This window comes from Dunckerocampus dactyliophorus, chromosome 11 (assembly GCF_027744805.1).
Source record: "Dunckerocampus dactyliophorus isolate RoL2022-P2 chromosome 11, RoL_Ddac_1.1, whole genome shotgun sequence".
Classification (NCBI taxonomy): domain Eukaryota; kingdom Metazoa; phylum Chordata; class Actinopteri; order Syngnathiformes; family Syngnathidae; genus Dunckerocampus; species Dunckerocampus dactyliophorus.
This window is the reverse complement of record NC_072829.1, coordinates 9778281-9804812: the sequence shown is the minus strand read 5'-3', so window position 1 is coordinate 9804812 and position 26532 is coordinate 9778281. Positions and strand designations below refer to the sequence as shown.

Sequence of the window (26532 nt, the reverse complement as noted above, 5' to 3'; positions counted from 1 at the left end):
TCTCAAGATAGTTGTCAACTTGTTTTTGTATGTCTTATACTTTTGTTCTGCTTCTTTAGTCTGTTGAATGACTAAAGAATGTACCTGGTTCCCGTCTTCCTTCCATATCTTCCTCCTCTGTAGTTTCGGAGCCGGAAATAAAAGCAGAAGCCCTTTTTCTAGGCATTACTAACGTTGGTAATCAACACCTTTGAAGATCTGACATTAGCAACAATTAGCTTGACTTGTTAGTGATTGTCAGCACTCGACGTAACTTGTTTTTTTTCACGGTGTCAGTAAACAGATCTGCAATTATAGCCAAGATGTGTGGGGAGGAAAAGTGCCGACATAGTTCAACGCAAAGAGATCAGTGCAGAGCTTCTATCAGTCCATCCACATAGGAAGTGACATCACAACAACAGTGTTTCCCACAAATTCCTTATCAAAATGCTCGCACTTGCAACTTTTTTTGGCCTCATGGTGGTTTATTTTGCAGCTGTACTCAATAAAAAAAAACAGAGACCTGCGGTGTAACTCTGTTAGTTAGCTAAGAGTCAACCGCTGATGATGTCATAGACAGGAGCTGGGGGACAGTGACTACCGAGTGGGAGTTGAAACACGCACATTTTGCAATAAAAACATGTTATAAACACAGCTGGACTCACACAGTGTATTAATAACGCGACAACTCGATTCAGTGGAATGATACGCAGGCAATTAGGTGCAATGTCTGACCGAGACAGTGTACAAAAACTAATACATATTTTTGTTGAAAACTGAATCTGGGAAAAATCTGGAAAACCAAGGTACCACTGTCATATTTGACCTATGATGATTGAATGTGATGTTAAATCTCCAAGGTGGACGGGACAGAGCATGTGGCGGTGGACAGATGAATGGATCCATAGTGCCTCCCTAGTTTGATATAAAACCAGATTTTTTACTAGGTTTTTTATCCGGGCATTAATTAGCCTTGGAAGGATAAAGCTGCAGTGTTATAAAGACATGAGAGAAATAGTAATGTGAGGTGATGAGATGTATCTGTCTTATTTGGTTAGTAGTCAAAATAATTTTGTGACATGATGCGGACATGACAGAAACAAATGTACGCGGTGATGCGAACATGAGAGTGTGATGCAATGAGTACGCAAAAGAAACAATCCTAGATAGTCATTAGAACATGATAAAAGACTATTTGGTGATGAGCACATGACAGGAAATGTCATGGGGTGTGAGGAGGACATGAGAGAAACAAATGTAGGGGGTGATGAGAACATGAGAGAACACATTTTGTGATGTGATGAGTTCGCAAAAGAAACAAATGTAGATGATGATGAGAACATAAACAAAGGCTATATTTGGTGAAGAAGACATCTCATGGAATGAGATGAGAACATTACCAAAACATTTCTAGGTGGTGATGAGAACAGGAGAAAAACTGATTTGGCGATGAGGACATGGGAAGAAATGTCATAGGGTGTCATGAGGACATAAGAGGAATAATTCTAGGTGGTGATGTGAACATGAGAGAAAAATATATTTGGTCATGTGGAAATGGGTGTTAATGTCATATGATGAGATGAGGGCATGAAAGAAACAATTCTAGGTGGTGGTGAGAACATGAGAGAAACAGATTTGGTGATGAGACCATGAGAGGAAATGTCATATGATGAGATGAGGACATGAGAGAAACAATTGTAGGTGGCGATGAGAACATGAGCAATATATATTTGGGGATGGGGACATCAGAGGAAATGTCATGGGGTGTGAATGAGGACATGACGGAAATAATTCTAGATGGTGATGAGAACGTGAGAGAAAAATATACAGTCATGGAAAAAATGATTAGCCCTTGTTTCTTCAGTTTCTTGTTCATTTGAATGCCTGATAGAACTAAAGGCACCTTTGTTTGGACAAATATAACAATGACAACAGAAATAGCTCATACGAGTTACATTGTAACTGCTATTGTACTGCCCATGCTATAGCTATTCATGTAAGAACTTATGTGATTTTGGTTATTATCAAGAAAACCATGGGGATTGCTAGATTTCAGCTCTTACATTCAACTCTTATGAGCTATATTTGTTATCATCACAATTGTAGGTGTTGATGAGAACCTGAGATAAAAGTCATGGGATGTGACGAGGACATGAGAAAAACAATTCTAGGTGGTTATGAGAACATCAGAGAAAAATATATTTGGTGATGAGGACATGAGGGAAAGCACTGCCAGTGGATGAGTACATGAGAGAAGTAATTCTAATTTCAAAAGCAATACAAGCATTTCAAAGCAAACATTAGCATCAGTCATACAAAAAGTTAAACCCACAACATGACTTCTTACCACCTACACAGGTACCCCCTCCTTGAATGTCATGTCAGAGAAATGGGGATGGGAAAATAGGAGTGCACCAGAAAAGGAGATCTATGGTCTCGACACTTGTGGCGTTCTTATAGGTTGGGAAGGAATTCTACAAGGCATCAGACAAAAAGCTCAGGGATCAAGCATAAATCTTCATCACAGAAAGTCAATTCAAGGTCGGCTGTTGGTTCAGGTAAGAGATGTGTTTCACACATTCCTCCCATTGCGCCCCTGAAATGACAGGGGCTTAGATAGACACATCAGGTCTGGGTACCTGTGAGCACTGTACAGAATCTTCAAAGTTGAACACAGTAAGTTCCCTGATGCATTTTGCAAGCTTTTCTCTCTTGCAGCTTAATAAGTATCTATTGTTAGCTGTCTCATGTTATCCATCAAAACAAATAAAGTCCATCTCCTGGTAATGCGATCCATCCGTGCACTTGATTGGATGATAATTGTAAATAAAAAGCTCACACAAGTATAACAGTTGCGTCCACGTTCAGGCCTATTAGCTGCCTTGATAAAAGACTTGTGAATACTCCATCGGCTGCATGGGCCACCACCTGAGATGTTATTGCTTTGACACATTTGACACTGACTGTAATGAATATAGCAAAGTACAGCACATTAGCGAGCGATTGCACAAATGGAACAAGACATTCACTGTGGTGGTCGAGCCAATATCAAAGCACACAATGAGATCTATCGCCCACAACAAGAGTGATATGCAGACCAGTGATTGCTTCAGTTGATGTGTCCACACACTTGTTAACAGGTCCGTGATGTGTTTGGCTGGTTCAATCATCACTATGAGGAACAAATAATATAATATCAACTCATAATGGTCGGGGGTGCTCTGTTCTCTGTCCTCTCTCGTCAGGCAAGTACTAGCCTATGTTGATGTTGTTGCTATTGTTGTCTTTTGTTCTTTCTTCTCTCTGTTTCCTCTTAAGCCAAGTACTCGCCTATTATTGTTGCTGTTGTTGCCTTCTCTTATTGTTCTGTCCACTTCTCTCTCTTCCTCTGTCCCCTCTTCAAGACAGGGCTTGTCAGTTTTCTTGCTGTTGTTGTCTTTTTCCAATGCCCCATTGCGTTTTCTCTCTTCGTCTGTCCCCTCTTCAGGCGAGTATCACTAGGTATTGCTGCATTTTCCCACTGCTCCTTTTTGTCTTTTTGCCGTGTTCTCACTTTTTCTCTCTGTCCTTTCTTAAACTACTAGCCTATTTTATTGGTGCTGTTGTTGCTTTTTGTTATCTTTTTATATTGCCTTCTCTGTCAGTCCCCTCTTTTTATTGTCTTGCTCCATTCGGTATATTCTCTGTCCCCTCTTTAACCAAGTACAAAGTGATGGTGTTGCTTTTTGTTATTGCAATCTCTCTGTCCCCTTTTAAACCACAAAAGTAGCCTATATAGATAAAGTTTGATTGATTGACTGATGATGTGTGTTGTTGCTGTTGTTTTTCTCTGGCTGTCCCCACTTCAGGCAAGTACTATTTTGTGTTATGTTTTTTTTGTCTCTCTGTCCCTTTTTAGTTAAGTAATAGTCTATCTGTTGTTGTTGCTCTTTGGTCTTTATTTTTTCCCTGTCTATCCCCTCTTTAAGGAGTCACGTGACTGCTCCGTAACAAAAAACTAGTCAACAACTTACAACTCCAAATATGGTTGTCAGTATTTCATGTTTGGGCTACGTTCACACTGCAGGGTATGATTTTTTATGTGGTCGTTACATTACCAAACCAAAGGGGCCCTGGTATTGTGAACGCAAAACATCCGGAAAGTCATGAGCAAGAGCAAAAACAAGACTTCACTCACATTTCCGTTTGTTTACGGAAGTGAAGTTGCGGCAGTGTGTGCTCCAATGATGTACAATACCACTCATTTCATCTTTGAGCCGATACTGGGTAAAATTCATTCTGGTATCTGCAATACCGATCCGATACTATGTTCAAATTCACCTAATGTGTACATTTTAATAGGTAGTGTACAGTATTTCAAATCATATCACAAAGAATACAAGACATCATAGTAATTTATTGATTTATGTTAATCCCTGAGGTATGTATACTGAAGTAGTGGGGTGATTTATAATACAGCCAAGCTAATATGCAACATCACAACAAACACTCTCCTTAATGCGTTTGTGGCAGTTTCAAGGATTTTGTGCAACTGGAGTCATTATTTTCCTCAACCAAATGATTCTGTGTGGGAGATTAGGAAGAAAGAGGACAAGAATTTTGGCTACGGCAGTTCGTAGACAAGTTGCTGCCACGTCTGTACCAAGGTTCGTGTGGGTGTATGTCGGAGACACGAGAGCTGTTTCACTGACACCTTTTAAAAATAATTTGCCAACATCGGTGAGTACCTTTATCCAAGTCTTGCATGATAAACTGCGCCTTAGGATGACTGCCTACATCCATAAGTACCTTTAAAGTCTCTGAAAGCACGGCAATACACGCCTTTCGATGACGTATAGGTCAGATATATGCGACCTGACCGTTCATAGTGCAGTCGCATCGCTTACATATCGGATTTATATCCACATACGAGTGAGGGCTGAGGTCGCATTTGAAAAAAATCGGAATTGTGCTGTGAACACAGCCATAGTTTTTAAAACAACAAAATTAACCAGGTTTGCACTGCCAGTATTTGTCACGACTTGAATGAAGAGCGACGGGATGAAGTTACAAGCCTCTCGGCAAATGTCATCAGCAGAGAATATCCTCCCCGATGCCGAAACTCAACGTGTTTTGACAATCCTGTCTTGGTCTTGACTGGCACAGAATGGCAGCCAATCCTCTGTCTGAAAATGGTGACGAGGGGAAGAAAACAAAGAGTGTCAGAATTGTGGAGACTGAAAGCCTCGTGTGGTGAGAAAAAGAGTTGGGAAAGAAAGAGGGAGAAAGAGAGAGAGTTTTCTCTCTACATGACTCTATCCCTGGGATGCGCATCATGCTGCTCCACCCACACTTGGTGACTCTGACAAGATACAGCCTGTGCTGCACCCCCCCCGGGTGATTGATGGTCCTCATTTTGCCAATTAATGGAGACTCCCCTGTTGACTACCATCAGATTGTCGTTTGTAATTGTTAGTCTTTCTGACTGCCACACATTCATTTTAATTAGAGATCTCTTTCCAGCTTTTCCCATTGTGCCTGGAAAATAAAACCTTGCCAAGTTGAGTGCGAAGTGACACACTCGGTGACATGGCTGACTGTGTTACCGCTGTCATTAATCTCCTCACAAACGGCGCACTTTAAGTTCTTGGAAGGTCTTTGGAAGGAGGCGAGCCCAGCGTCGGCTTTAAAACGTATCTTGTAATCAATTACCAAACGTGAGGCAATTAGTACACTTAATCTGCATAATGAAGCGCTTAATTGCTTCCAAGCGTGCAAAAGGAGTCGATAAGATGAGTCTTATCATTGGTTGGGCCGTACATAAGAGCCGGATGGGGGAGGCAGGGGTCTGCCGACATGGAGATCTGGCGATCCCTGCGTCTTCTTGAGCTGATAGCAAATAGCAGCAACACAAAAAAGACTCCGAATGTTGCTGTTTTATGGTCATGTGGCCTTGTGGGTGCAATACCATGAGTCCTTGGATTTATACAACACCGTCCTAGAACAACATAAAAATGCAATTCCCTCAGATATTCTGTGTGAATGCTAAGACATGCTGCCGCTCAGGTGAAATACCAATGAGAAATGAATAGAGGACAATAACTCCTGCTGATACATCACTGCATATCATTGCGTACCTCAGATAACATGTAAAAGATAACATAAGAGGCTATTAGAAGCATCGGGATAACATGCATACAGTATGATTGGGTGCTAGGCAATGCCATGATATCACTGCTATCTTGCCTTTGACATTATTGTACAAAAAGTCAAATATTATGAAACCCTGTATATTGTAGAACAGTGATTCTCAAATGGTGGGAGCTGTTTTCAGCGGGTCGTAGGTCTAAATTATGTGATGACCCAATGTCCATGAATGCAACTCGTGTCTGTGCAATTTGCTTGCTACGCCACCACGAGGCGCGTGCCATGTTTATGTGCAAGTTTGTCATGCTTGAGCGGGAGGGGTCACAAAATGGAAAAGTGCCGCATATATTTAACAAACTGGTTGCAACTGGCTTAAAATTAGATATTTTTTAAACCAACAAATATAAGAACAACACCAGCAACAAGCATGTTACCATTAGGGGGTGTAAAGAACAAATTGGAAAAAAAGGCAATATTTTTCACAAAAGAAACGCTTGGTAACACACTACGCCGTCATGGATTGAATCCTCCAGCCCATTCAAGGTCCGCCTATTCAAAAACCACCTGCATGACTCAGAAGAGGCCTGGAAGAAGGTGATGTGGTCAGATGATACCAAAATAGAACTATTTCAACTCAACTTGCTCTCTTTGGAGGGCAAAGAACACAGAGTACAACCGTCAAGAACCCCATCCCCACCATCAAGCATGGTGATGGCAACGTCAGGCTTTTCAGCCAAGGATATGGGACAACTCCATGATGGCATTGAGGGGAGCATGGAGTTATGGATCAACACCTCCCCTTAGTGAGAGGGCTGAAGATGGGTCGAGGATGGGTGTTTCAGCATGAAAACGGCCATAAGCACACCGCCAAAGCAACAAAAGAGGCTGAAGAAGAAACACATCAAGGTTCTGGAGTGGCCTAGCCAGTCTCCAGACCTGAATCCACCTGAAAATCTTTGGAGGGAGTTTAAAATTCGGGTTGCCTCGGAACCTGATTGATTTGGAGGCTGTTTGCATGGAGGAGTCCCTGCCGAAAAGTGCACAAACCTTGTCACCAACTATAAAAAACATTCTGTCAATAATGGCTTTTCTACAAAACATTAACATACTGTTTGTCCAGGAGGCCAAATACTTATTTTTGACCAAAAGTATGCAATAAATTCTTAAAAATGGGTGATATTCTGTCTCTCACTGTCAAAATGAACCTATCATAAAAATAACAAACACAATTGGTTCCAGACGACCGTTCTTATGTTGAATCGTTCTTAAGTAGGGGAAAAGGTAATATTACCAATGATATAGGTACTACATGTACGTGTATACATATACAGTATATGTGTATGTATGTAAATATGAGTTTGGATGCAGTAGTAATATTAAAAGAGGATAATCAATGAAAAAAACAATAAAAGTGATATAATAATACGTAATGATAAATGTTATTTACCTTTGAAGAGGAGTGGTCGAGCATACGTCGGTGGTGGTAATGGTGGAGGAGGAGGAGTTATTGAAAAAAAGGACAAGTCGTCGTCGTCGTTAGACTCTTCTAAAAGAGGTAGTGTTCTGTGGGTGGTGTAGAATTAAGCAGGCCTATTAACTCTTCATAAACTTTAATCACACGCTCTGTCCGGGTTGTACAATTTAGCTTTCCATTTAGCTTTACACTGTATCTCCCCAGCGTCTAACTCTTCCTCTGTGGGTCTCATTAGCTCAAATGGCTTCCTCTGTTGGTCCCATTAGCAGTGTCATAGTGCCCTCTACTGGTCAAGCATGTACAGTAGCAGTATAAATACTGATAGAGCGACTACAAGTCAAAATAAAATAAAATATAGACCAGTCGGCTTGTGTTCGTATCCACGAGTGTTCGCTAGTCGGGTGTTCGTAAGTTGGGGACCTAGTGTATATGTTAACAAAGTGGACAGATAATAGCAAAATAGCGCTTGTTGAGACACACACACTGTTGGAGACAGGCTTAGACAAACACAGCTCATTAGCATTAAAGATACATACACACAATATGTTCTTAGTCAGGAATTGCCTAAAATCCAGCATCCAAGCTAAAGGGGGAGTTACTGTACATCTCGACATACGTCCTCCTATGTGCTGGCTACGTGCAAAAATGGGGAAAATCACAAGACACACGCACATTGCCCGCACGGATTTTCAAATCCCGTGGGAAGAAAATAGGAATGCTAATTATTTTCTGCATGCACGCAGAAAAACTTGCACGCAGCCAGGTCGCAAGGGCAAGGCAGAGGAGGAATGCGTGTGTCGCAACTTTAAAAGTACATTGTGTACATTGCCCAGCCGCGGTAGCGGCTCTCTCCGCTGTACACGCTGATTCTCCCGACCTCCGTGGACGCACGGCAGCTGCTCACATAGTGTATCTGACATTAATGCACCTTACCTGGCCACGGCGGGCGGCTCTTCCCACTGTACACTCTGGTTCTCCTGGTCACGATAGCCGTAGGTAATGTAGGAAGCCAGTACGCCCATCTTGCAATCGAAGTGAGTGGGCTTCACCACTCGTACCTCATACGATGCCCACACACGGTACATGCCTTAATGAGTCGCAAGCCACACTCACAATCTAAAAGCTAACAACGGAGGGCGAGTGACAAGCACGTGGCCGTCACGAATCACTTGCCCCATAAGTACGACACCCTTGCCATCCCCGTGATACCCTACTTCCTCTACTTGCTGGCCACGGCCTACAAATTTCCCCAAAATTGCAAATTGGACATTACACTTCCAATACAATAATGTGAGACCTCTGAAACAATCATTTCCACCTCAGATTTCTCTATTTTCTTGAGACGTGTAAGGAGGTCATTGTCATTGAAAGCCAAAGTATCACTAGATCTTTCTCCACCAACGTATGAATGTCTGCTATGGATGCAGATAACATGGTGTCAACTCCTTTAGTAACAAACTGAAGCCACGGTACTGTATAGTGGTAGTATTATTAGAAAGAGTATGGATGGATATTACTTGAGCACAAATCTTTATAAGTGCCATTCAGTCTTTTGGCTTTGTCGGTGCCCTATTTAACTTCAACCACCCGCAAATGTTGTCAGTAAAAATCGTTGATGGGTCATATTTACCAGATAAATAACCCCAGTCACGTTTTTTTCCCCGTCTCTTACATGCCTTCGACGGAATGATGTGCCAACAATGGGCCTGCCATTCAACTAAGTCAGGGATTTCATTTAAACATCCAATGAGAGTGAAATCATGAGGCATGACGACGGGAGAGCGGGGACGGCTGAGTGAAGCAGAGCGGCGTGCCCGGTGTCTACTGCAGGATTAGACTTAAGCAACAAGTGCTCAAGGGGGGCTTTGCATCAAGCCCAGGAGCCTGTGACAAATGAGGGCGACTGGGCTTCTGTCTATTACGCCATGCTAAGCCCTTGCCCTTTGGGGAAGTAATGAGGTGCACATTGGCGCTTCTGCCACCAGGCTGGCGCATAAATACCCATCACAGGCCTCGGTCAGTGGAGATCTTCTGCATGGGTCCACGGATCCATAGATGGAAAAATAGTCATATTCCTAGTTAACTCCCCGTCTTGACCTCACACATACAAATCCCAAAGGAGACCCTGCAGGACTAAAAGGGCATGAGGGGGCTGTATGAGTTGTTCGTTCGCTAACAAACGCTTTGAGCCGGGCTACATCCCTAGAGGACTTTCTCTGCTCCAGTGCCACACCCCCCATGGGCCTATCATTTGGCTTCGTCTGCTGGCTAATGGAGCTGTTACATACGGCCCAATGTCACAGCCTAACAAGACATTCATTTGGGAACGCTCACATGAGTGGAGCGTGTTGGGATGGCAGGGAATGCTGACACTTTTCCGACAGTAACACAAAACTGAACACCTCCAAAGTTGAACACAAACCTTTAGAGTCATTATTACCCAATATCGTAGACAGACATAGTCAGAGCAATGAGACAGATCAACATAAATACGACTTACTATCGACTCACACATGTTAGCATTGGGACAGTACCTAATTGTTGTTCTTTCTTTACTTCCTGTTGTGTACAGTACTTCCTGCGGTGGCTATTGTTTCATCGGTGTAACATTGCTGACACCTAGTGACCAGTGTAAAATACAAAATATTATCACCGTTTTTGCACGTGTTTTCTCAATGCCTTCTATTTGTATTTTAGTTTGTTTTAGCCATTTTTAAAGCTTGGTAATGTTTAATTTAAGCAAAAAATACATCAGATTTTCTTAAATATATATATTTTTTTACTAATAATAGACCGTATTCAACCACAAAACAGTAATGATGTATTAATTAATATATGTTTGAACCATTATAGCGTGAAGCCATGAAATTCAAAGCGCAAAGTGGCGAGGGATTACTGTGCCAGCATCCTTTTTCTGTATGTGGTCTTCAGTGGAAGGACACCCTTGCATTAGACATTAAAGTAACACCAACCAACACAGGGACCGAGAAGCTGTTCTGTGTACTTGTAAATGCAAAGTGCTACTTGAACTAAAATGTGTTCAATCACATTTTTATGACATGTAAGAGCAAATAGAGTTACTGAACTGATTCAGACAATCCTCAAAGACGTAAGGTCAATTTGCTGAATGAGTTCCAGTTCAAAATGTGCTTATAAGGTACTCATGACATCACTCCATCCAATGGAAGCTCAGTGACATAAAATATACCTAACCTGAATTCAAGACAACACAGCGATTTTTTCTATGGAAACACAACCCTTTTCGGAATAGTTTAAGACTAAAAAAATGCAAGGTCTCTTTTTTTTAACATAATCTAACATAACGTTGCTGAAAGTAGGCCCTGAAGATAGCTCCTTGTCACTCAATATGTGGAGACTGGCTGTGAAATGGTGCGCCGTGACTCTGGCCTTGTGGGAAATAAGATGTTAAACCAAATAGCGGGAGGTGGGTTTAGCACATTTAGTCTAGCCGTTGAAGACGTATTGGACATGTCCTTGAATCTATCAAGGTTCAATCCCGGCCTCTCATCATCATGCCTACAGAGCCACCTCAGCTTCACATTAATATTCTAGTATGCAGAGTCCTGCTCTTAGCCCCGTTGCTCCTGGCCGCCGCGGCCTCGCTGGTGAAATAAGGCTCTCCGGGGACTCGTGCCTCAACCCCGCAGCACCCATTTGTTGGCACCCATTTATTCTCGCTGATGGAGATCACTAAACTGCTGAACAAACAGCCCATTCAGTCATTTGCATACATTACGGTAATGGAAAGAGAAAAATGTATCAATAAAGATAAATGAAGTGGTTCTCTTATCTACGTTTTGTCAGTATTTCTTTCTTTGCTTTTGCATATTGTAGCACAGGAGACAAGCACACCAGATGACTCATGTTCTCGGGTATTCAGGGGATAAAACCTAAAATTTTGGAGGTTAAGTGAGTTCACCGCTGAAATCTTTCCAGAAGAAGTGGAAACTAACAACTATGATTCATTCGAGCTCCTGTATGTTTAATGGTCATGTGCAGAAAGTCATTACTATGTACTAACTCTTCTACTCATGAACCGCTGCACACAAAAGGGTGAACATCTATCAAAACATGCACCCCTGCTGTGTTGCGTGTGCTATTATTTTTCTGACAAAACACACCACATGGTAGCACTGTTATTAAACCCACCCAGTTGGTGGAATGGACTTGAAATTTCTCACACAGCTAAATGCGCTCTACAAAATACCCACTGTAACTTCAGCGTTTAACCGAATCACCAAGAAATTTGGTACAGACCGTTAGGAGACTGCCAAGCACATGTGTGTAACATTTCAGCAAGATTTGTCAACAAACATGCAAATCAAGCAAAATGTATTTGCCGGGGAATGAGTGGCGAGTGGGACGAAACGACTAATTGTACATTAGTCATTGAGCATTTGTCTAATGATGATAAAACTTTGTAGACATCTGTATTAAATGTGCACTAGCATGTCTTGCAAAGCATTTTGAGCCTAATCCATAGGGGGCGCCATAAATGGGATTTGAAGTGCCCTAATTTATACATGACCGCATACCAATATTCAGTAGAAATAAGGCACGATTACCTTGACTCAACCAGAAATTGTGTACATACGCATGTCTGAAAATGTCCTAATGTTCAGCTAAATAACCTAACGCAACTCGGTTACATAACCTTGCTACAAATAATCAGCTCTGCATCTTCCTCTATTATCTTGAGTGGCACACCCAGGAGAACTGCTCAAAACCCAACTAACTACAAGAGAAAATCAACCTGTTTTCCCAACATCAAAGAAAATACCACCAAATTCCAAACTCACAGACAACAGTCAAAGTAAAAAAAATAAATTAAAAAAGCAGCCTCCTTACAGCGGTAGTGATAATTGCACACTAGGTTTTTCCGCTGTTATTACACACAGGTGATGATATGTAAATGACACACTCCAGGGAGCTAAGCGAGAGAACAAGCTTTCATCCTTTGCAGTTGTGCACCAATTTGTCAGGATAGCAACAAGAAAAAGAAAAAAAAACCTCAATGAAGAATCATAAGAATATTAATTATTCTTTGCCACAACCTCCAAAGTCGTACAAAGTGTTGTAAAAAGCCGTTAAAATGTAAAGTGAATGCTTTGATGCTTGTTACCATGCATGGCCATTGACTTTAGAGGTCTATTTACCAGTGGTGGGCGGAGCATTTTGAACCTGGGCCTGCAGTGGGGACTTAAGCGACCTAATCCACCACCATCATCATGTCACAATTACACAAACTATAAATAGTATACAAAAAAGCAATATATCAATGTGTGGCATTACAGTTTTGTGGATGAATGCCATTTTTACTAAGGCACTTGGTAATTAATATAAAATAATCACAATTGTATGCTTGCCAAGAATCTTAAAACATTACCTATGTAATGGATGCCAGCCTGTGAAGCTGTGCATGTGTACTTTGGTAAACCTCACTCCTTCTGCCTTCAGAGCTGCGCTCAACACGCGGTCGACAGTCTGGGCTTTTGGCCGTGTGGTCAGCGCTCCCGTCTCCCATTGCGAAGGTCCTGTGTTGTGAAGCAGGGCGGGTTACACCTATACAGTGAATATTTTATGATGAGACGGTTTCGCCCAGGGTCAGATTATTTCCATTATTTTCAATGGGGACAAATGTTTTCAAATTCAAACTAATCAGAGGTTGGCTAATGTCCCTAATGGGAAGGAATATAGTCAAATACACATTTGAGGTGTTTTCTTACTGCTGCTTATCATGGCCATGGAGGCTGGGAAGAATCAGAGAGCATCTCTTTGAGGTCACGACCAGACAATCTCTCTGAGGCAATCTCGAGGGAGGAACAAACTCCAGACAGTGAGGGACGGCCGCGCTACAGTACATCTACACTTCTCAGGTTGCTCTCACTCAAAACCCCTAGTTCTCCAAGGAGAGCTGGGGAAATCAATACAGACATCAAGGGTACACAGAAGCTTTCCTGCCTGCAGAGTGCCATCGGGGAGCCTCGGTGCTTTTAATTACATAAATAAAGATTGTTTATGTGTTAAGCGCTTCCATTATCCAGTGCCACCCAATACGAATCATGCAATAAGGTCAACATTTGGCTTCTGTACAAAAAATGCCTGTTGTCTTATAAAAAAAAAAAGAGTGAGACACAGGGCTAATTCTATTTTGGGTGGTTGAGTTGAAGTGATGCACTCCGTTATCAAAACAGGACAGGTGCCATGAGAAAAGACGGTCATGCGGCCGGCCAGGAGATGAAATCAGGCAATAGATGGGTTGGTGCGAGGGGTGGGGGTGGGTGAAGGGGGGTCTGGAGCCACCATTAAAGAGTTCCCCAGGGGGACAGGCAGCAATGGCAGGATTGCAGTAAAAATAGCTACAGGCATGATTCCACTCCAGGGACCCGGGCAGACGTGAAGAGGGAGATCCGATCGACATCTCACACAGCAAGGCAGTCAGATCCATTCTCTTAAAATCCCTCGGGTGCCACCTATCACACCAAGTGACTTTAAGTGCTTACCGGCGAGGACGACACAAACACAGCACGCCTTTGCCACTCCAATGCATAGTTTGACCTTATATTCTACACCGTGCGCATCTATATAAATAGTAGGGATAGGCACCTTTTACATGTGATCAGATACGGTATCAATACCTGGTACCTGGGAATCGGTACTGGTACTCAACGGTACTGACTTTGTGTGGTCATGTGGTTGTAAATTTTAATTATTATTTAATTGGAATTTCAGATATTTATCTCTCAATATACAAACTTGAACAAATATATCAAAACAAATGTTTGCATTGTATCATCGCATCACATTTTTTCAACATAAAAAACCTTAACTAGAACTAAACCCCAGCTCTACGTACTCCGATTCCTTTCCTTTCACTTCTGGACACATGATGTGATGAGGGGCCATTAAGTTAATACGTTTAAAAACAAAAGAGCAGAAGAGGATGGAGTAAAAATAAATAAAGTTATACTATTTTACAAATTGAAGTACTGTAATACAAACTCCAAATGAAAGCGAAGCAATCTTCTTTGCTGTGAACTACACCACTACTAACGCTAGGGGGCGACTGTGGTCATTGACTGTCTTAGTGTTTCGAACAGGGGTGGGCGAACCTTTTGACTCACGGGCCACATTGGGTTAAAACATTTGGCCGAGGGGCCGCCCGTATATGGGTGGCCATCAAAGAGAACAACATACTTACTCACGGTGCATCGAAACACAAACACATCCGCGGCAAGTTAACGCATAACATAGATCAAGTGCTACTAGTAACTTAAACTGCTATTTACAGGTGACACAAGGCATGCTGGGTAGTCCAGCGGCAACAACAATATGAGCTATGAACAATAAAATATTGGCTATCAAGAGTATGTTAACGTCCCTCCTTGTTTACTTCCCTGATGACCTCCAGCAGTCAAGCAAAAATGCGACAAACATGGCAAAATGTTGGGAGAGAGAGTACCACAAGCTACCCAGCATGCCTTGCAGCAGGACTATATGGGTGTAATTTTGCCATGGGTATTTTGCGTAGATACTTATTTGTATAGATATGTTATGTTGTTCATCACGTGTGTTTTGACGTGTGGTGTTGTTTGGATCGCCTTTTTGCACAAGCTACAGATTGCCGACGCCTGGTGTAGAAGAAGACAAAGCTACATGCTATTAGCTGAGAAGCTTTCCTTGCAGAAGCCGTCGGTCTAATGCAGTGCTTCTCAAATAGTGGGGCGGGCCTCCCCTGAGGGCGTGGTGAGCTGTCGGGGGGGCGTTAGAGGCAGGGAGGACTTTCAAAATTGGGGCAGACCTACCAACATGTAGCTCTCTTTTTTGGTGCATTTTGCTGGTTTCAGTTTCGAGTTTTTTAATGTGTGTTTAAATGACATCTTCCATGGTTATTGTGGTTGTGGTTCCCGTCAGAGGCATAGAAAGAAGTCAACATGTTTGTAGATTTAGTTCACTATTTAAATACAAAATGTCCCAACCCCATTAATAAGGCAAGACATTCTACTAAGTAACCCTGACAAGGCACACCAGTCAAGTGAAAAGCATTTCAGGTGACGACCTCGTGAAGCTCATTGAGAACACCAACGTTTGCAGCGCTATCAAAAAAAAAGCAGTGGGTGGCTACTTTGAGGAATCTAAAATATCAAACATATTAAGAGTTGTTTCACACTTTTTTTGTGAAGTACACAATTCCACACGTGTTCATTCATAGTTTTGATGCCTTCAGCGAGAATCTACAATGTAAATAGTCATGAAAATCAAGAAAACGGTGTGCCCAAACTTTTGGCCTGTACTGTATGGCTGTTTGGTCGTTTGTTCACACCAGGAGGCTGCGTTACATATTATAAGTGTCTTCTTCCACAACTTTGACATTTATTAAACAAGCAGGTTTTAAAAATAAGACTTATTTCAGCCTCCCTCTGGCTTGGTCTTCTTCTCCTGTGAATGTAATGTTGTTCGGAGCAGCGCCATGAAACGCTACCGAGACGGCTGTGTAGGTACCAAAACATGGCACCTTTTTGATTTTACGTGAGTCGGTGATCTGCAGTACCGACCAAATTTGGTCGATGTCTATAAAAATACCAAATTCGGTACCTATCCCTAATAAAGAGGGAGAACCACGCACGCTTTCAACACAGAAAAGGATATGGACATTTTTTCCACAAACTTATCTTGCACGTCGTCAGTTTTGGGGAAGTTCTCAATGTCATTCTCCAGCCGCACAATGTGACGCTCCATGGTGGTCAGACTGCTTTTGAGGATCTCAGCAGACACTGCAGAAAAAAAAAATATATAATGCATGAATTAGTGCTGAGCTTCTCATAACATTTTCCCATAGTTATTAAATTTGTGGCCCACTTTTACAAAAAGTCTACCTAAGCAAATGTATGTTTATTTCCTTTAAATCGTCTTTGAACACACATATAATACATTATTATTATTAATTCTATTAATATTGTTATTATTATTATTATAATTGTTGTTATTGCTATTATTTGTGTATAAAAAGTATATTTCAGAGCACATTAATAATGAACTGAGGAGGAAAGTATAACAATTACTGTATATTAAATAAGACCACACATTTATATATTTAACTTATTTGTAGGTTTGGGCATCGTTTGAATTTGAATTATTCCGGTTCCGACTCCAATTCCTTGTTTCGATTCCAGCTCCGAGCGATTCTCGATTCTGATGCTTTTAAAAGGCAGGGTCATGAAAGTTTGCATGATTTACAGTGAATAAGGGTGCTAACCACAGTTCTTTTTGGATGGAATGTCTGAACTTTTCCATGAATTGTTTCATCATATGAACTTTTTATCAACTTTACTCTGAATTTCTTCCAGGGCTATTTTCAACCAGTACATAAATATCAAAGCATTCAACTTGAATATAAATGATATGAATTTTCTTTCTACAGGAGTACACTTTCACAAAATACATTTACTTTTGAGTAGTGTACTTTGTTTTCTGCCTCAATGTCGGTGTAACCTATTTTTTTATGACACCCTTATTTTGTTAACACAATTAAACAGGATATAGCTCAAAGCGCTCTTATTTTGAAGGCCAGAAGTGGGTTGTGTGGCTTGAGACAGACGTCTTTTATTGTTGGACTTCCCTGATTCTGACTGCTTGGAGGAAGTCCAACGTAGCACATCAAAGATGAGGTACTGCTATTTCTACACCATGAATGTGTCAACATTAATCATGTTGGTTGTGCATCCTCCTGTGCATGGCATCATTGTGTTGCAAATGTTCACTGAGCTGACCGCTCTTTTTTTTTAAGTTAATCCAAACTTTTTAGCCGCTTCTTCTTGGCCGGTGCTCGCCTGCATCTTCTTCGTTGGTGTTCGTGGCTATTTCTTCTAGTTGGCAAAGTGAGCATCAAAACTAGTAATCAAAATAAAAACATTTGAATCGGAATGTTAGTCCTGGTTCCCGACTTGATGCCCAAACCCTCCTTATCTGTCCGCATTCAAAGCACATTAATAAGGAAATGAGAAGTAAACGTATGAATATTACATTAAATACGGCAATAATTTTAAATATTTCACTTATACAATATGTCTGCATTCAGAGTACTTTAATAAAGAACTCAATATGAATTTGTGACCCATGCATAAAAGCATATGTGCATCCAGAAGAGGTCTGCGTCCCACTTTGGAGTCGCAATCCACCAGTTGAGAACCCCTAATTAGTACATTGAGGTTCCAGCTTCTTCATAATAAAGCCTGTGACAGACGTAGGGTGTTGTGAAAAGTTCAGCGTTTGTGTGGTCTAGAAAGTGATGCACAAGTAGTGTGTGTACAGTGTGTACAGTGTGTGTGTATGTTGTGGCTCATTAATCAGTCAGTAATCACTGTTTGCAGAGTTGCTGCCGATTTCACAGCATTCAGATCAGCCTTTTCAAGCAGACACTTCAAACAGCGAGCAGAGTCTTAAGGGATCAGACGGGACACGAGCATGGATGTGTTTAGGTTGATGTTAAAGGGTTTAGGCTCATCGACACACGCACACAAACACAAACACACACTTCTGGAGTTAAAAACGGAGTGTGTCATTAAAGGAAAACACACAGTTGCTGGGTACATGTGGCATAAAGTACGTCGAAAGTAGTTGACTTAATTTATATTGAATTATCATCTTGAATTTATGAACTCTGGCTATAAATAAGCTTTATTTACTTAGTTGCTGCACCTCAATATAATGAGTTGACGTATATTTTAGGAACACATTCTGTTTGACTTTGACTCCACACTATCTGACAATATGTTCTCAGGTTTACCTACAAAAGAAAATAATTGTTTCATAAATATGCTCACTGTAATTTGTCTAGTTATAGCTGGGGCATTCATTTACCTAAACTGCAAATAGGATGGAGGGTTAATTAGAAGCGGGTAACAATTGGAGAGATGCTGTTATTTCCAAAATATGAAATCTCATTATATAACAACTTATTTTTAAACTTGAAAAATGATTTGGAGTGCATGGGGGGAGTGGAAAAGAAAACATAACTCTATTTGACCACGTGGCCATTTATGAAGAAGTATACTGCACAACACAGCAGCAACAGAACCAATGTTGTAATAGCAGTAAGGAGCAACCTGCTAAGCCAGCATCACTACCGCTGATGAGTTCATTGTAAACAACAGTATGGCAAGTGTAAAATGCATCAGTTTCACACCAACTGCTGAGTAGCAACATTTTAAAGCGCATGCAGAGGTAGTTGAAGCTGCTAGATTCTGACCACTCATACAGTGGTCCCTAACTCTATTGCAGTTTTTCAACAATTAATTAAGAAATGATCACTGTTTCGTGGTTGAATATGGTCTGTTATTAGTAAAAATAAAATATGCATTTTTACACAGAGCGGCAGCAGAGTAGTATTCTACACTGGTCTCCACATGTCAGTAACGTTACATTGATGAGACAATAGCCACCAGGAAGTACGTTGTCTATGCTAACGTGTGAGTATCTTATCTCACTGATGTCTAAGATGGCTTATTTTCTATTATTATGTCTACTATATTGGTTCATACAAGTGCAAATGTGACTATAGAGGTTTTATTTCATGTCTATGGGGCTCTCATAATGGTAAAACCTTTATTTAGAAGGTCATAAACATGTTTTCTATGCTCTAAGTATGAAAATATTCCATTTATTAATATTGAATCCTACTTTGCGTGAATTCACGTACCGCGGTCTAGAACCAGTTAAGCATGATAAAAGGGCGATGACTGTACTTGAAAACAGCTTTCACCATTTTGTAGAGTTAATGATGAAAAATACATCAGGAAGTGGCCTAGAGCCACAGCTGTTAATTCCAATGTGTTTTGACCCACTGCTAATGAGAGACCCCAGTGGTTATTTGCTTTGTAGGCCGCACACCCGGCGACTACAGGACACTTCCTTAAATTCTATAAAACTATTTATTTCATAACCAATATATTTATTTCACAATCAATGTACAAATTAATGGCCCTTTAATTATTATTTATATCCAATTATTTTGTACAATTATTCTATTTTTATGATTATATATTTACTTTAGACGATAACCTTTGTTTAATTTTGTTATTACTCATTCATTCATTCAATTAATGAATGAATTATGACAGTTATTATTACTTAATGTTTTTATTCAATTTTGACACAAAACCCCCCACATACATTTCCAGAAAATCTCAGTTTTAATATGCTTGCCAAGTGACTGCTCTGTTCAGTTCTAGAGAGCTTTGCAAACAGCAACCTATCAACTGGAATGGGCGGATTCCGCCATAAGTCATGTTACTCAACCAAGCCCCCCCCCCACATCTGCAAGGTTAGCCCACCCACTCGACTGTAATTGAAGTGCTAACGGGAGAGAGGAGAAATAAGACGGGCTGACAAGCACAGTGGCCTCAGTCAAAGAAGGGTCAACACGGTCCTGCTGTACATCAATTCTGCAGCTCGGGTTTTGCTCTTCTTCTCATTTCCCAACAATAAAATTGAATGGCAGCATTGTGGACACACAGCGGGAGCCTAACCTTTGACACATCATGTGAAAGGTAGACCGGCTGTTTGAATACATACTTAACACACAGACATGACAACATCGCCATGAGTTTAGCGGTGTAGCAACACAATAAGTATATTGTATTACGCTTTACAGCTGGCTAGCTGGCTGCAAAGATGCAGTCAATGCTCACACAGTAGCGTAGTAGCGTAGTAGCTCACATTTTGGCAAGCGTTTTAATGTAGTATATCTTCTCATTATACAATACTATAAAACATAATCAAGGGTATACACTATAGTAGTCAGTGTGCAGCAGTTCAGATTTACTCTCCACTAAAGTTGACTCTGGGGCTGCATGAGTGCTGCTGGCACACAATGTCATGTATTGTGACATTGTGAAGAAGCTGAAGGTGATGGAGTGGCCAAGTACGTCTCCTGCAGACCTGAACCCAGTTGAGCGCTTGTGGGGCATCCACAAGCAGAAAGAAGGAAGGCGGAGAAGCACAAGGTGTCTTCACACCCACCAGCTCCACCAGTGATGTCATCATGGAGGAGTGGAAGATGATTCCAACAACCTGTGCAGCTCTGGTGAATTCCATGGCCAAGAGGATTAAAGCAGTGCTAGATAACAACGATGCTCACTGTAAATATTGACAATTTGGACACAATATGGACTGTGAACTGTGACAATATCCACTGTGAAGAATTTCTTTCAGCCCCAGACCACTGAGAAGGTATAATGTAATACAAATGTTTGCTGAAATATGAGGGATGGACTCACGTTTGTCAAATAGTGTGACTGATATTCCGAGTTTAGATCTTCCGTAAAGACAGACAGCATCTTTTCTTTGTTTTTTATGCCATTTTAAGGTCAGTTCAGACTTTTAAGAATCATGCACAATAAGATTTCCACCCTCCTTTGCCGTAATAATCTGGCACGCACACAGAATGCAGAGTCGATTCTTTTGGGATATCATTAGTAAAATTAACACCAAAAATAACATAGCTATTTTCAGGGGACAAAACATGGCAGTACTGTTATCTTCTGAATACACACTTCAAGAGGATCAGAGGAGGAACGGGGGGAATAAAGGGGCTGTGTACTTTGTACTTTTCAGGCAGAGAGGAGGAGGAAAGGTTTCTGAGATGCTTAAAATTATTATAATGACTGCTGTCAGCGAGACCTGCTCGTGTCTTATGGATGCACTGAGAACATCTGTGAAAATGTCCTCAGGTTTCTCAAAGGAGAAACGAAGGCACATCTTACTGTGTGCACACACTTGTCCTGTTTTGTTCGGTTAAAATGAACTCTGGTGGGTTTCCTCTGCGAGTGCGCTTCATTCGGATGATCAATTTCATACTTGCAACTGCGGTTCGGACCACTTGAGCTCAAATGTAAACGCTACACAAACAAAAGGCACGGACCACTGTTAAAATGACAACAACAAGCAAGCGGAAATGTATACAGTACAGTAATATGAAATATGTACAGTATTTTCCAGACCATAAGTCGCTCCGGGCTGAGTCAGTTGCACTGGATTATAAATTGCATTTCCCATTATTTATAATCTAGCTATCATCAGAGCAAGCTTTTTGCCGCCACTTGTAAAAACATTCAATCAATCAATCAAGGTTTATTTAGATCATGCTGAAATATTTACAAGTACCATAACATCTTAGTCCAGTCAACACTGCATTCACAAGCAAAGAAGACAAACCCAGCGGGAGGGAGCAATGTTTACACCAATAAGTTACGGAAGCTGAAATAAGTCATTTTTTCAAGTATAAAGATGCAATAAAAACTTAGCTGTTTCATAACCACAATGTATTTAACACCAAAACTTATTTTTTTAAACAACTCATTTCTTTAAATGATCACAAAATGCTTAAAATTATACATGTGTATTTAGTTAGTCAGTGGATGACACAGCAGCTACAGTCTCCAAGCTAGACATAGTTAGTGTCCTATTTAAACAACACTGCTACATATAATTGTATCATATAATTATAGTTGCATATTACTTGTGTAAACATAGTCTTCAAGGCAGAAGCGTATTAAAAAAAAACTATTCCGTAACAAAAGGCCCCTGGTATGCTCTGTATCATTACATTTCTATGCCTAAGTGTATCACAAACGCAACTGAATTAATTATTGCAGCCACTAGGTGTCGTCAAGAAAACAACCACCACCTCACTTTTAACTTAAAGGCAGCATACAACCTACAGTACGTTTTCAGCCCAGCAGATGGTAATGGTAATGCCTGAATTCATTTTGAACATGCATACAAGTTGCACCTGAGTACATCAGACAGTACAGTTCACAGTTCCACATGTCATCAAAGTGCTTGCTCATTTGGGGTTCAGTTGGTTTACTTTGATGTATGAGGAGTGCTATAAATGTGAATTTCTCTTGGAGATTATCTATCTATCTATCTATCTATCTATCTATCTATCTATCTATCTATCTATCTATCTATCTATCTATCCATCTATCCATCTATCTATCCATCTATCCATCTATCCATCTATCTATCTATCTATCTGCTTCATGTCTTTAGTACTTTAAGATAACATATGTTTCCGTATCCACACTATCTAAGTAACATTGCCTGGCCTGTTTTTCATGAAAATGCGCTTGAATATTAAATTGTATGACCTCAGGGACCCATCTAACTGTTACAAAATGAGTATATTACAAATGTCATGCACGCATTGCTCATGTCTGACTCTTCACTCCTTATCATCTTTCTCAAGCAGCCACAGACATTTGCTCATAAGGCGATGAATGACTTGATGAAACGCCTTTGTCTCTTGGCTGCATTTGTCTTTTTCTACTCGGTGTGGGTTATTTTAACTTGAAACACTGTGATGGAGTTCAAAATAAATCTCAATTTCCTTTGTGCAGCCTTTGGTTGCATTGCGATTGCACTGGGGAGCATTCAACAAAGCATGACTGAAATAATGCTGTGAACTCCTTAAGACAGTGCTTCCTTGCAGTGTATTTGAGAAGAAGCACGTTAGAACATTGTACTATGTCTGGATTTAAAACTCACAAAAACAGGTGGACATCTGAAGCATAGAGCAGCAAACATGGGCTGTGTTTACATCTGTGGCTTGATACTGTGGTCCAGACCACAAAAAAAAAAAAAAAAAAAAAAAAAAATACTTGATGCTCACTAAATAAACTTTTCTTCTTCCTACTCCTTTTTGGTCAGAGGGAAAAAAAAAAAAAAAACTCCCTCTCTAGACAATCAACATTCAAAAAGAGTGACATGTTAGCAGATTGTGCAAGAACTCAGTTCTGCTAACATGAAATGGTTAACTCTGAATTTTTGCTTTTTGTTTGGACTTTAGGGCTGTCTCATGTCTCATGTCAAGATCCCGCGAGGTTAAAACATAACACAATTTCCATATTTTGAATTCCATGTATTGCCATGTGCACGAGTGTCTGTTTTTCTCACCTCTCACCTCAAAACAGGCAGGAAGAGAGATCACTCAGTGCATTGGTTCAGCACCTAGACGCTTCATAGGACAATGGGTTCTATAGAACAACAGAATGAGACCTCGGAGGGAGGCGGGGGTTGCGAGCACCCCCCCCCCCCCCCCCCCCCTCCTCCCAACACACACACACACACACACAGTGCAGCAAGGGAGCCTTGTCAGGGGCAATGCAAGGTAATGGACCGTCAATTGTACAAGAGTTGTTTTTACTTATATTGGTACATGTTTGTACATTTATCAGATATACCTTTTGAGTGTTAAGTTGCTGTGTGATGAGTTTTGTGTTCTTTGTAAGATGACACTGTGAGTCAGACTGTTATATTGTTATACTATTATACATTAAATAATGACCTCTTGAAATTTCCAATGCGTTGACAAGCTCGGTGTGAGTGCACTGATAGCTCGTGATTGTCTCCTGCCAAAGAAAGAGCTATCGTTTCCTCACTGACCAGCAAACGGCACAGTATTTAAATAATTAGTAGTAGTCCTGAAGTGAAGGTGATGTCTCGAGATTAGAATTTAGCCATAAATTAGTCGCACCGCTGTATAAGCCTCAGGGTTCAAAGTTTAAGAAAAAAGTAGTTCATACTCCGGACCTTACAAGAGTAGAAATTGCGAGGTAAAAAGATGCTTGCAAAGCGGGAATATTAACATTGAGCAAGGTGAGCCCATCGATACAAACGAGCCAGTATGCTCATTTTGTTCAAAAGTGGTGGCGACATAAAAGGCAACACAACAAACCTGCCCACCTCAAACATATCTACCAAACCAAGTTTTCCCATCTGGGAAAAATGCTACACATAAAGATGCAGTCATCACTCACCATGACGTTTGGTCAGCAAAGTAAATATAAATGGAGCAGCGCAAAAATTGTGTGCGTTCACACAAAGTGTAGATTCCTCCATTGCAAAAGAAATGCTGCTCTTTAATACAGTTGAAAAGCCAGTATTTCCAGAAATCCTGCCAACGTTTGACAAATTGCCTATGAGAAAATACATGTCATATATCATTTACAGAGTGAAAGATGACATTTTAAAAAAACTAATAATATATTATTATGATATACTATTATGCATTATTATTAATATTATTATTGCTGCCCAAAAAAAAAAAAGACATTATTATCGTTTAGCACCAATTTGTGGGACAATAACCATTTAAAAATGCACCTGAATTGTTTTTTGACTCAGTTAAATAAAACACTTTGCTTGTCCAGTAATATTTTTCATTGTACTTTTCTTAAAGTAATGTTAAAATCTCACCCCGTCTCGTTCTCGTGGACCCAATCTCGTGCATTGTCTCGTCTTGTGAATTGGGGGTCTGACACCCCTAATTTATTCTGAAAAAAGCTTGAAGGGAAAAAAAGGTGGAAGGGAAAAAAGGAAGAAAATGACTAATACACCACTTTTCAGTTCTATTTTACAGTAGGTGGTTAACTTATTTTTACAATTGTGTGACAGTTAAGTATGTTAACAAAGTGAGGGTGCGTGTAGGGTGCATTTCCAATGAACACAGTTGTTTTGTAACCTTTAAATAATAACAGAGGTTAACTGGCAACAGGTTAACTATAGAACAGATTATTATTGCCAATGGATTTTTTTTAATATATTCAAACAAAGCAGTGGTTTATCAGACCTTTGAGGTTCCTGTGTACCTTGTATTTCTAACAACATATAACTCGATGTTCTACGATAATAAGTTGTAAAAATCTGTCTGATCTTAAAAGACATGATGTAATATGTTCATTACTAATCACGAGGGGTGTCACAAAACACCCAACTCGAAAGACGAGAAGATACACGAGATTGGGTCCACATGAAAGATTTTAACATTCATTTTAAGAAAAGTACAAACAAACTTTTTTATTTAACCAAGTCAGACAACAATTCAGGTGCATTTTGAAATGTTTATTGTGCCACAAATTGACGCTTAACTAGCAATATTATTGTCAACATTTTTTGAGACCAAATAAACCATTAATGTTATGATCATCCATAATGATAAATAATAATATATTATAATAATGCAATATTTCCTTCAATATGTCATCTTTCACGCTGTTAAGTTGTGGAACTGCTCTTTGTGACATATATCAATGTATGTCATTTTCGCTGCATTTCTTAGAATGCTGGCTTTGGGTCGGGTGGATATGTTTGAGGTGGTCAAGTTAGGTCTGGGTGCTGAACTAATGCAGCGCGTAAACTCTCTCCCTGCCTGTTTGGAGGCAAGAGACGAGGAAAACAGACACACATGCACATGGCAATACATGGAGTTCATTTTCATTTATAGTGTGATTAATTCATGTATTTATTTGTGATCGAATGAGGAATCTCACCACATTTTAATCAAGCCCCTACTAATCACCTACACTACTTTGATTGGCAGCATCGTCCCTAACTTTATTAAACAATCATCAAAGTGATGTAAGGTAATAGTACCACATGTTGCGCCAGGTAAAACAGCCTCGGCTACACGCTAACGTTCATGCTTGAACTTTTGAAGCTTTCGTCTGTTTCTTTTCCCTGCAGAAGTCTCTAGAACTACTTGATGTGCATGTCTTTCATGTCCTTTCTGGTAACCCTTGTTAAATTGCGTATGCTCTTAGTCAAAGCTGTATACGTTCAGTACAGTTGTCAGCAATAGCCTGGCTCCACTCTAACTTCACCTACAAGTGACATGCTGTTGTATACTGATGTCAGAAGCTGAGAGCTTTTTTTTTTTTTGCTATGAATGTATGTCCACTCTCATTTCCACAAGCAAAGGCTGCTGTGTGTACATCTGTATCAGTCATTAGGTCATGAGAAGGCTTTGTAAGAAAAGTCAAACATTAGAGCGCAGTCAAAAGAGAGCTTTGGCAGGAATGTTAAGAATTCAAGCGCACTCAAGTTGGCTGTTGAGAGATAACACACCAATAAGGAAACTATATGTTAGCTGC

General features: G+C 40.5%; 1 protein-coding gene across 8 annotated transcripts in view; it reads right to left on the bottom strand.

Moving 5' to 3' along the window:
* Window positions 1-26532, bottom strand: part of diaph2 (diaphanous-related formin 2) — a 471153-nt gene that overhangs the window by 142185 nt on the left and 302436 nt on the right. For 6 of the 8 annotated variants that reach the window (XM_054792014.1, XM_054792019.1, XM_054792018.1 and 3 more), the window contains one exon: window positions 16251-16374. In XM_054792014.1, the coding sequence (XP_054647989.1) occupies window positions 16251-16374 (124 nt within the window). Of the gene's footprint in view, window positions 1-12986; window positions 16375-26532 lie in introns of all 8 variants that reach the window. The other 2 variants (XR_008572895.1, XR_008572894.1) reach the window with 2 other exon arrangements.